Here is a 12,611-nt window from a genome sequence, read left to right as displayed (position 1 = left end):
TCCTTCCATTCTCTTCCATTGATGTTGTTTTTTGGAGGAGGTAGCATCGTAAAGATATATAGATAGATAGATACACACACACACACACGTATATATACATATATATATTCCTACTTATCTTCCAAGTTTCTTCTCCATATTTCTTTCACATTCTCTGCACCTGGCTTTTTCCACTTAACACAGTGTATCTTGGAGATTGCTCCTTAGCAGCACAAAGAGATCGTTTTCATTCCTTTATATAACAGCCTAGTACTTCATTGTATGGGTGTACCGTACTTCATTTAACCAGTCTCCTACTGATGGATATTTGGGGGAAATAGGAACTTCTAAAAAGACATTTTCCACATTCCAGACCACAGCATTGTAGCATTGGCTAGTATTATAGAACTATTTAACCTAATTTTAACAGCATTTTTATTAAAACCTTTTCCATTTATATATCACTGCAAAAATTCATTTTACAGTATGCTAGGTTTCAGTGTGTAGTGTTCTGGTGACTGAATGAGTTTTTTAGTTAGGAAGGTAAAGTTCCGTACTTCTTACTATTTCTTTGGGCTGATTTTCTACTAAGTAGTTTAAGCCTAAGCCTTTGTGGCCTTTGCCTTATAAGAGGTGCCTCTGTTTATCTTAAAAGACTTCTACTTGCTTATACAACCACTCTTACCCCTGAATTTCTAGTACCAGTTTAATCTAATTAATTCCTTGATCAGGTAATAGAACCACCATTTTTACGACAACTCAAAGACACGTTTTCTCATTAATTTATCAGGTTGAAAAAGGGCTTATGGCTGATATATCCACTAGTGTTCTGCTTCAAAAAGTATTAACTCCTAAACCAAACAGATTAATGTCTATTTAAATACTTGTATATTAAGGTATCTTAATATTATTTCAGATTTCTGTGATTTGGTGAATAAAATATTCTCCTCGATCTCATGTATGACCAGTGCTTCTGTCTCTTTGCTCATATCTGTCTTCTGTTTAAAGAATTTTAATAGTCAAGTATATGTCCCCTTTATAAATCCTCCATGGAGTTCAACAAAGTGTTATGTGATCTTAATTACATAGTCTTTTCTCCAAACCCCCTTCTGAGAACCCATATTCCATCCTTAACTTCTAATACACCGTTTTAGTATTCTTTGATTTCTTATCTTAGGAAAAAATGCAACCTTGACTTATCGAAATAGTATAAGTATTTTTAGCTCTTCCTAGGCAGTGTGTAGACCTTAGAATACTTAGAATCATTAACCTTCTGCTTACATCCCCTCCCCCAGTTTATATGTTGTTGTTGTTATTATGTATTTTAATTTGTGTCAAACTCCATAAGGCATAATTATTGTTGTTGTTTTGTATAGTCAGTATTCATTTAGATTTTTAAAAATCTTTTTTGAGGTATAGCTAACCTAGAATTAACCGTAAAATGTACAAATTAAGTTTGACCTATGTATACACCTGTGAAACTGTCAGCACACATATATATATATACCCTCTGGTACAGTTGTTTCTACCATCTAATCTCCTAGAAAATTAAGATGGTTAACAGAGTTTATTGCAGTTCTGTTTGTTTTGTTTTTGTTTTGTAACTACTAGGAATGGAGGTAGGGCTAGAGAATTTTCATGTGTGTGTGTTTGTTTTTTTTTTTGCCACCGTTTTAGAATTCTGCCCTCATTTTAAAACTCAGTTTAAAAAATTCTTTTTTTCATCTGTTTTAAGCTACTTGTGCTCTCTCAGGTCCCCTTCACTCTAAAAATGTAGTGTACCTTTTATCATTCTCATACATGTGACTAGCATGCCATACGAGCTTTACCAATGTCTAGAAACCATTGATTTCTCCTATTTGCTACCTCTTGGAAATAACAGCAGAAAAATTTAAAGGCTTTTCCATTCTGATTGAGTCAGTATCTTAGTAATTGTCATTCTTAAAAGTGAGATCAGCATACATTTTTACTTAGTTTCTTATTTTGAGGCTATAAATCCTAATTTTAATGATTTGTGTGAGAGTATACCCATAGGTCATAATAAAGGGATTTTTTTTTAGTGTATACTGCTGAGTTTTGCTCTTAATTGTATTAGCTTACACAAAATTTGCATATGTGGGATTATAAATTCTTCTACTAGCAAAGAATCTAATATTAGATTTTAGCCTTTAAGAGTGATTTTAATTTACATTTAATTCCCTTTTATTAAATACTGTAAGAGATCCTCACAACATAAAGTGATTTGAATGACTGTTTTCAAAATTGGAATTTTGTACATTCCAATTTTTTTCTAGACTGTATCTATAATAATACTGACATTTATTTAGAGTTTACTCTGTCATGCATTTGTATTGTCTCATTTAGTCCTTAAAACAACTCTATGTAGTAGAAATTATTATCCCTACAGATGAGAAACTAAGGCCTGGAGAGTTGATGCACCTTACAAGTTCACACATACAGTAAATAGCTTTGGGATTTAAACCAGGTAATATATGTCTGGAGCCTGGCCTCTTAACCAGTATAAACTCTTTTTTTCTCTAATACTGGAAAAGAATTATATGAACCAAAATGTTCTCCCTAAATAACTGTAAGATTTTTGACTGTTGGGCTAATGGGCCCACTCAGACTAAGTTTGAGGGTGACATTACTTTTTTTTTTTCATTCTTTTAGCTGATATAGCCCAGAGATATAGGATAAGCAAATACCCAACCCTCAAATTGTTTCGTAATGGGATGATGATGAAGAGAGAATACAGGGGTCAGCGATCAGTGAAAGCACTTGCAGATTACATCAGGCAACAAAAAAGTGACCCCATTCAAGAACTTCATGACTTAGCAGAAGTCACCACTCTTGACGTAAGTCATTAACTTTTGCTGTATCAAATGAAGCCTGCCTGATTAATGTAAACAAATTCTTATGCAATCAAAGAATCTGGCATTTTCTTATACTTCATTGCAGTGGATTTTATATATATATATATACACACACACACACATACTTAACAAGTTGAATTTTTCTTGAATTAATTCTCAAGGGAAATGCTAATATTTTACTGAACCTTTGGATAAAATGTATATAGCAATACAGTAAAGTTGTACTAATTTGAATTAATTGAGGGTAAAGGGTAGCCTGAATTATGAAGAAATAGAAGTTAATGTCAGGCATACACAAAGTTTCCATAGTTTGCTTAGTGGAGACCCTTATGTAGAAGTGTGAGAGACCCACGGTGGAGTCTCTACCAACAGTCACACATTACGAATTGATGTATTATTTTAACACATCTTAGAATTAGTCATCTTATTTAGGAAGGACTGTCACTGATTAAACAGTTATGTATTTCTTGAAATTTTAAAATAAAATGTTGGAAGGAAATTATTAGATTAAATTATTAGATAGTTAAGACTGTTTTCAACCTAATGTAATCTTTAATAGTTTTGGACTAGGTGTTAAAAGCCAATTATGCATTTATAGTCATACTTCATTTGGAGATAATTGAACAGCAGCTGGGTAAATGCAATAACATTATTCTTAAAGAACTATATATGTTTATAAAGTAATTACATACTTTATTTTACAGCGCAGCAAAAGAAATATCATTGGATATTTTGAGCAGAAGGATTCAGAAAACTATAGAGTTTTTGAAAGAGTAGCAAATATTTTGCATGATGATTGTGCCTTTCTAGCTGCATTTGGGTAAGTAGGCTGAGAGTGTGTTAGTGGGTCGGGTCAGCTCAGCTGTCGTGTTAAATTCTTGTTGTGTGTGGTCGTTTTCTGAAGATGACCTCTCCAAAGATTATCTCAGTCCTCTTAAAGTCACCAACCAATTTTTACACCTATCTCTGACTCTTTCTAAGAGTTTAAGTCTGTTAATTATTCTTTCTGTACTATATTCTATTTCAAAATGTGGGTAAGAGGAAAAGGTTGGACAGGTTAACTCTCATACTTTTGTTCAGCTCATTTACTAACACTATCCTGTGTCACAAAAAATGCTTATTAACCTGTGGGGTTTCCAAACTGAAACAACACAGTGTTTCTCATTAATGACCATGAACTTCATCATCTTTACTCATCTCTGGCTCTCCACCACCTTTTCTTCTGCCTTCCCTGTCTCAGAGGAACAATGCTCCTTTCCACGGCTAACCTCTTTACTTGTTTCCTTGTAATTGTCCCTTCAAAATCCTCTGGGGCTTTGATCCATCAGTTGTCCTTGCTTTCTCATGTTTTCAACCTGACCCTTTTCATGAACTCTTTCCTTTTCCAAAAACATGATTCTCTTTCCTGATCTGTCCCTTCTGTCTCTTGAGCTATAATCTCATTTCTTTCTTTTCATTCTCAATTTTTTTTCAGAGATTAGTTTGGCTTGGCTACCTTGAATTTCTCATATTTTAACCAGTTAAAATACCTTAACCTCCTGGAAGCTAACTTTTACCTCCATTACCCTAAAGAAACTTCTGTCTACACAGTCACGAAGTGACTTGTTAATTAACAAATCCAGTGGCCTTTTTTCAATCTTAATCCACTTCAATATCTCTGAAGGATGTGACCCTCAACTACCCTGTCCTTTTTCTTTTTTTTTTTTTTTTTTTTGGATACGCGGGCCTCTCACTGTTGTGGCCTCTCCTGCCGCAGAGCACAGGCTCTGGACGCGCAGGCTCAGCGGCCATGGCTCACGGACCCAGCCGCTCCGCGGCACGTGGGATCCTCCCGGACCGGGGCACGAACCCGCGTCCCCTGCACCGGCAGGCGGATTCAACCGCTGCGCCACCAGGGAAGCCCCTGCCCTGTCCTTTTTCTGCTGTGTCTACACTTTATGTTGAACTCCCTGGTTGATCCTTACCTTTCTGACTTCTCTGGCTTTATCTTGTTTTTTTTTTTTTCTTTCTCTTTCAAAATGGAATCATTCTTATGGTTCTGTGTTTGACTCTTTCTTCTCATTGGAGGTTATCTTCCCCCATCCTTTGATGTTATACAATATTATTTTTCTCTTTTCTTTGGCCTATAACTGGTAGACTCTATTGTGGTATCTATCTTGAGTAGAGCCCAGATTTCTGGCATAGTATGTCCTCTTCATTTTGTGACCTTTCTCCTTGTTTTAAATGCTTCTATAGGTTTTTTATGTGTGTTTTATTGTAAACATTATCAGTGTTTTTTGAAGATTGTTGTAGAGAGTAAATAACGGAAGAACTTCTCCCCCATGCTTTTTGTAATACTGTTTCCAGCCATGCAGGCCCCTTGCTATTCCTCAAACACTGCAAGCACACTTCTGCAGCCGAGCCTTTGCCCTTACTGTCTCTATCCAGAGTGCTTTGTCCAGATATCATCTCATCAGAAAGATCTTTCCTGATAGCTATATATAAAATAGCACTATCATCATCCAACTTGTCATTCTTTATCCACTTATTTTTCTTCATAGCACCTTTTTTTGTTTGTTTTTAACCACCCAAGATAAAAATATCTAGTTGTTTTTTCCCACAAAAATGGAAGCTCCATGAGAGGATGTTGTCAGTTTTGTTCACTGCTGTGTACCAAGTGCCAAGAACATAGCTGGTACAAAGGAAGCACATAGCAAACAGTGAATGAATGAATGGAGCATGTTCTTCCTTTCTGTTCCAGTGTCATCAATCTAGCTTAGTACTGCTTGCCCCTGTCTCCTGACTACTGTAGTCAGAACCTGGAGATAAATCAGGGTTCAATTAATCCAAATATAATTTAGAGAGAGGAAAAAGTTACCCATTTTGACTTATAATTTGTTGTAGAATTCACTCACCAAATATTTATTCACCCATTATGTGCCTGTACCAGGCATGGGAAATAGTAAACAAATAAACAAAAAATTAGTTATTTATGGAACTATAATGATGTGTAGGTTATTTCATTTCATCTATTTTTTTTTAGAAGTTTTGGTTTAAAAAATTAAAAGAGAATTCATGGTTGAGTCTGACTTAACAAGCAGATAATATGTTTGTGTGACTGGTTTATGTGACTACATCAATGACCTTGATCCTCAGTTACTAGAAACAATCTGGGGTCAAAAACAGCTATTTAGTGCCCAAACTGCCAATCCACAGATAAAATACTGAGTCACAAAAACAGCTAACTAAAATTTCCCTTTAAAAAAATCTGCCTCATATTAAATTTTTCCTTTAAATGTATGCTTTTGTTGGTATTGCATAATCTTTATTTATTTATTTATTTATGGCTGTGTTGGGTCTTCGTTGTAGTGCGCGGACTTTCTGTAGTTGCGGTGAGTGGGGACTACTCTTCGTTGTGATGCGCGGGCTTCTCATTGAGGTGGCTTCTCTTGTGGAGCACAGGCTCTAGGCGTGCGGGCTTCAATAGTTGTGGCACATGGGCTCAGTAGTTGTGGCTCGTGGGCTCTAGAGCACAGGCTCAGTACTTGTGGCGTACAGGCTTAGTTGCTCTGTGGCATGTGGGATCTTCCTGGACCAGGGCTCGAACCCGTGTCTCCTGCATTGTCCAGTGGATTCTTAACCATTGCGCCACCAAGGAAGCCCGGTATTGCATAATCTTATAAGTAGAAAAGAAGATGGACAAGTATATATTTCAAGTTGTTACAGTTCATATGTTGCAAAACAGCTAGGGAATTCTGCTTCATTCAGGTATATTGCTGCTATTAGTTTTCTCAAAAAATATTATTACTGCTTCTCTCTTTCCATTAGAGCTGTTTCAAAACCAGAAAGATACAGTGGAGACAACATAATCTACAAACCACCAGGGGTAAGTTGCTATTTCTTAGTGTATAATTTTTAATATAATTTAAATACATATATAGTATAATCTGCAGTTTTGTACATGTTAATGTTCACAGAATCATAAACTTTTAATATACAAAGGAACCTTAAGGCATCATTTTGTGCTAATCTAAGCCTTTCAAAGTAAAGATGAGGACACAAGCCTAAAGTCACTCGGGCATTTAGTGGCAGAGCTGGGACTAGAGATCCCCTGATCCCCAGGCCTTTTTCACCTCTCTGTTTTGCCTTTGGCCTGGGACTCAAATTAAAAAAAAGGCTTCAGTGGTCTGTGATCATCACTCCAACTTGAGTGAGACTAGCCAAGCTCCCAAATCTCCTGGGGTATAAGTTCACCTGGTACTTGCCAGATACTAAGGAGTGCTAAGTTGTTTTTAACCCTTGGCTAAGAAGTTAGGTGTGTCTAAACTTAGAAGTAGCTGTTTAGGCCCAGGTGATGGTAGCTACAAAAAAGACAGAAATCACAGTATTGTCACCCCAAATTGACGTAACGGCCTGTCATTGCAATTTTCACACACACACACAAATAGAAATCTATGGATTTTTTTTTAATTCATAGTTTTCACTTTAATTTTTTTTTGTGTGGTGTTTTGACACACTGAAGTTGTTAACTTTTCTATAGCCATATGAATGAATTTTTTGCTTAGAAAGCTCATTTCCTATTTTGAATTCATATAGGTATTTGCCTGTATTCTCTGCAATTGTATTTCTTTAATAATAGCTTACATAGTGTGACCATCTCTGGATTTTCAGAATCTATGTGTCTCTCAGTGTAGCTTTCTTGTTAAGAGCACAGGCTCTGGAATGAGACTGTTTTAATGTCAAATCTGCCACCTTCCTTACCACTTCACACTGGTCAGAATAGCCATCATTAAAAAGTCTGCAAGTAACAAATGCTGGAGAGGGTGTGGAGCAAAGAGAACCCTCCTACACTGTTGGTGGGAATGTAAATTGGTGCAGCCACTATGGAAAACAATATGGAGGTTCCTTAAAAAACAAAAAATAGAGTTACCATATGATCCAGCACTCCCACTCCTGGGCATATACCCAGACAAAACCATAATTCAAGAAGATACACACACCCCTGTGTTCATAGCAGCACTATTTACAATAGCCAAGATATGGAAACAACCTAAATGTCCATCAACAGATGAATGGATAAAGATGTGGTACATATATACAATGGAATACTACTCAGCCATAAAAAAGGATAAAATAATGGCATTTGTAGCAACATGGATGGACCTAGAGATTATCATACTAAGGGAAGTTAAGTCAGAAAGAGAAGGACAAATATCATATCACTTATATGTGGAATCTAACATACAGTACAAATCAACATATCTAGAAACAGACTCACAGACATAGAGAACAGACTTGTGGTTGCCAAGGGGGAGAGTGGGTAGGGGAGGGAAGGAATGGGAGTTTTGGATTAGCAGAGGCAAACTATTACTGTATATAGGATGGATAAACAAGGTCCTACTGTATAGCACAGGGAACTATATTCAATATCCATAATGGAAAAGAATATGAAAAAGAATATATATAGATTCTTATACATACATATGTATAACTGAGTCGCTTTGCTCTATAGAAAAAAATAACACAACATTGTAAATCAATTATATTTCAATAAAATAAAAAAAAGAATCTGCTACCTTCCTAGGTGTATAACTCTGGGAAAGTTTATTAGCTTCTCTGCGCTTTAGTTTGTTCATTAGTAAAAACAGCCATGATAATACTGGTACCTGCTTTATGGGGATGTTTTGAGGATTAATTGAATCAACACATACAAGGTGTTTACAGTGGTAAAACAGTGCTTGGTCACAGTAAGTTGGCTTAGGTAATGTTAGCTATTTACCATCATTTTAGGCACTTCATAGATACAATTTTGAGTGAATGTGGAAACGGATACTGCAGTTAATTAATTTTAGAGATAGCCATGCCTTAGATTTATATAGTAGCATGTACTGGAAGTCTCCAAATTTTCTTCTAACATTTTTGAAGGGAGAGATAGCTAAATTAAATCATTAGGATAATTCTTCTTTTCACAATGTCTGCCTGCTATTGATGAAGATACTGGTAAACATTTAATTGACGCAAATCCAAGGGAAAGCAGAAGGCTTACACATCACAGGTTGGATAATCAGGTCCCCGATAATCACAGAGTTATCAGCTTATTACCATCTATAGCCCTCTTTCTCAGAAGTTCCATGTTTTTTGTTTCTTTTGTATCCTGTATAGATTTTCTGGGTTCATAGATGGCTTTAATAATGCATTTTTGCTAGCGCAGGTTAGATTTGTTTAATTTTTTTTCTTTGTTTTTATAACAGCATTCTGCTCCAGATATGGTGTACTTGGGATCTATGACAAATTTTGATGGGACTTACAATTGGATTCAAGATAAATGTGTTCCTCTTGTCCGAGAAATAACATTTGAAAATGGAGAGGTACAGACTTTCTAATGTGTGTTGTTAGTTTTAATTAAGATTTCCGAAAGAGCAAGCTTCCTCCACCCATCTTACTATTTTACCACAGAACTTATCAGTTATAAAAATCATACAGTGAACATAAGTACATATAGCTATTTCCATAATACAGGCCAATGGTTCTCCACCTCTGCTATCCCAGAACCCCACTGTTGTATTTCCTGCAATAGCAGTGGTTCATGACAGCCTTGAAAATGAGTTTGAAAGTGCCTCTCAGGTGATTCTGATCCCACCCTTGGTTGAAGATCCTTGTTTAAGGGGATTGCTTTAGAAGCAATGCTCTGCAGATTTTAGTTACAATTAATTACATACAGTGAATAATCATTTGGTATAAAAAGGTTTTTCTGATTCCTGTCTATCCTAAAAGAATGAAACTGTGTTCTCTTTCCATCGTAAATAATGAAGGCAATTATCAGTTGTCATGTAACTGTCCTCAGTGATCCCATGCGGCTGAAAAAAGGCCCATCCCAAACTCTGAACAACTCCCACAAAAACAAAACACAAAAACCTAAGAAGTTGGAGGAGCAAGTACAAAGAGCTGTGTCTGTGAGGTGCATCTCTCTGTTCTTTACTGTATTTGAAACATATCTTTCATTTCATTTTGTTCCTTCATTTTCAAAACCCTCAGTCTAAGAATGTAATTTTTTTTTTTTTTTTTTTTTTTTTTTGCGGTACACGGGCCTCTCACTGTTGTGGCCTCTCCCGTTCCGGAGCACAGGCTCCGGAGGCGCATGGCTCACGGGCCCAGCCGCTCCGCGGCACGCGGGATCTTCCCGGACCGGGGCACGAACCCGCGTCCCCTGCATCCGTAGGCGGACTCTCAACCACTGCGCCACCAGGGAAGCCCTAAGAATGTAATTTTTAAGAAGCATTAAAAAAAGTTTAAAAAAAACCTTTCTATATGCATACTTACTTCAAAGAATTATAAGTGCATAGCTCAGGTATTGAATACACAGCTCAAGAAATTATCACAGAGTAAACACACCCATATAAGCCCCACCAAGTCAGAGGTTGGCAATTCTGTAAGAAGTCAGACAGTAAATATTTTAGGTTTTGCAGTTCATATAGTCTCTGTTGCAACTACTCAACTTGGCAGTTGTGGCACAAAAGCAGCCCTAGATAGTACATAAATAAGTATGGTTGTATTCCAGTAAAGCTTGCTTGCATGCTTATTGTCTTAATTTCTATCAAATGAACATCCCTTCTACTTTTCTCAGTTCTCAGGGTTTCAGGTATGTTTAGCTGAATTAACTTACATTTTTATTGTATCATTTAGTCCTTAGAGGCTTAGAAAGATCTAGTAACCTGTCACGATTATTCACCTGCTTTGACAGTTCTTACAGGGATACTTTCAAAACAATTGAAAGTTGTGGATCTGGAAAATCTTAAACAATTAAACAGGGTCTGTCCGTCCTCCCCCAGCCCTACCTCCTGCCCTACGGTAGTTGGCACATTTAATAATTCTTTAGATTTATTACATGTTGTAACCAACTACCCATAAATCCTTTAAACTATGGGGAAAGATTTGTTAACCTCTGAATCTGGTTGTCTTGCTCTCCCTCTCCTGAATCCTTTAATACCTGCTGGGTAAAGAATATGTTGGTATGGATGTGGACATGGGTACACTTGGAAGCTCTAGCAGCATAAACTACCAGCTACTATGTTAACGTATGTACTGATAAATTAGTTTAGCAAACTAATTCACATAGTTTCGAATTATTAATCTATTACTTGCCTCTTAACAGCTGTTATTTCATCCATATTTGTGTTTTTTTGTTTAAACAAAAAATTTTTTGTTTACTTACGAAATTAGTAATTTTGTTTATTACTAATAAAGTAATACATTTGTTTCTACTTTTAACTTCTTAGCTCTTAAATTTTCTAAAAGGTAACTGCTGAGTCTTCTTTCCCAATTAGTATTTATTCAGCAACATTTGTGTCTTCATTTATTCAGTCATAGGTTGATTCCATATTGTGTACAAAAATCTGTGAGCAAAGGAGAAGTGAAATAAGATTCTCTGTCTTTAAGGGGTTTTCAATCCAGTAGTTCACATGTACAGACAATATAAAGACATGCCCCATGCCACATGCCACATGAGGGGCACTGAGAAAATGTTCTGAGAGTTCAGAGAGAACTCAGTTCTACCTTTGGCAGAAATGGGATAGAATCAGGAATGGCTTTCTAAAAGAGGCATTTCAGTCCTGAAAAGGGATAAAAGAGAAAGAGAAGTACTAATGGAAATAGGGAATTAAGAGGAGGGGACAGTGCATTTATGTTGAGCATTGAAGGTACTGGAACTGGACTTGGAGATAAGGGACCAATTTGAGTTGGTGACTGAGATTGTTGACCTAGTTGAAGTTGCCAGGCTAGAGCAGAGAAGTCCAAAGACAGAACCATGGAAGAGTAGTTGCAATTAATGTGTTGGGAAAGAAAAAATGTGAGCACAAGAGATAAAAAGTGAGGAAGAAGAAATTCTAAATCAGTTTGCTAAAACATCATTGTGATGCCAGGAGCTGGGGGTAAGAGAGATGGGAAGTGACTGCTAATGACTCTGGATTTCTTTTAGGAGTGATGAAATGTTCTGGAATTAGATAGTGTTGATGCTTGCAACCTTGTGAATATAATAAAACCCACCAAATTGTACACTTCAAAATGTACTGCATTTTATGGTATTTGAATTACAGTCATCTCTTGCTTTCTGCCGGGAATTGATTCCCAGACCCCCACGGATATCAAAATCCTCGGATGCTCAAGTCCCTTACAGTTGGCCCTCCAGTATTTTTGGCTTCCACATCTATGGATTCAACCAACTCGTGGATCCTGTGGATATGGAAGGCCGACTATATATCTCAATTAACAAAAAAAGGTGAACTTGATGAAAAGCTTAATCATTTATCCTATGTGTGAGTGCAACAGTCTTAAACATGGAGACAGGAACCAGAAGAAAACTCTTATCCTGTAAAATAGGTTCCAGTTTCAGCTTTTTTAGGGTAAGGACATGTGTGCTTTCTCCTGAGGCAGTTCCTAAGTTATAGAGAGATAAGCAAAAGAATTGTTAATGGAAATGATTTTATTATGGGGCCCTTTCTGGACTTTTTTTATGAGTCAGAACTTAGCATTTGTCAGAGAGAATAAATGATCAAAATATGCTGTCTACTTATCACATTTCTCTTGTATTCTCCAATAACAATAATAAAAATTTTTTAAGTAACAAAAATTTCAAGATGTTTTTGTGTATGTATACATACAAGGTATCTAAACATACACATATATAGTGGCAAGTATTTGTTAATAATGTTGATAAATTGTGTATTGGTTGAAAACTGGCTATGTTATGGGGTTTTTGTCTTTTGTTCTGAATCACACTTTTCA

The 12,611-nt window shown here is 36.3% G+C and overlaps 1 protein-coding gene across 1 annotated transcript in view; it reads left to right on the top strand.

Moving 5' to 3' along the window:
* ERP44 (endoplasmic reticulum protein 44) overlaps nucleotides 1-12,611 on the top strand; it is an 89,141-nt gene that overhangs the window by 56,953 nt on the left and 19,577 nt on the right. Inside the window, exons 5-8 of the mRNA XM_004311117.4 lie at nucleotides 2,650-2,834; nucleotides 3,557-3,672; nucleotides 6,660-6,717; nucleotides 9,083-9,199. Of these exons, the coding sequence (XP_004311165.2) occupies nucleotides 2,650-2,834; nucleotides 3,557-3,672; nucleotides 6,660-6,717; nucleotides 9,083-9,199 (476 nt within the window). The remainder of the gene's footprint in view (nucleotides 1-2,649; nucleotides 2,835-3,556; nucleotides 3,673-6,659; nucleotides 6,718-9,082; nucleotides 9,200-12,611) is intronic.

This window comes from Tursiops truncatus, chromosome 6 (genome assembly GCF_011762595.2).
Source record: "Tursiops truncatus isolate mTurTru1 chromosome 6, mTurTru1.mat.Y, whole genome shotgun sequence".
Taxonomy (NCBI): domain Eukaryota; kingdom Metazoa; phylum Chordata; class Mammalia; order Artiodactyla; family Delphinidae; genus Tursiops; species Tursiops truncatus.
The sequence above is the reverse complement of the archived record's forward strand: the minus strand, read 5'-3'. Positions and strand labels throughout refer to the sequence as shown.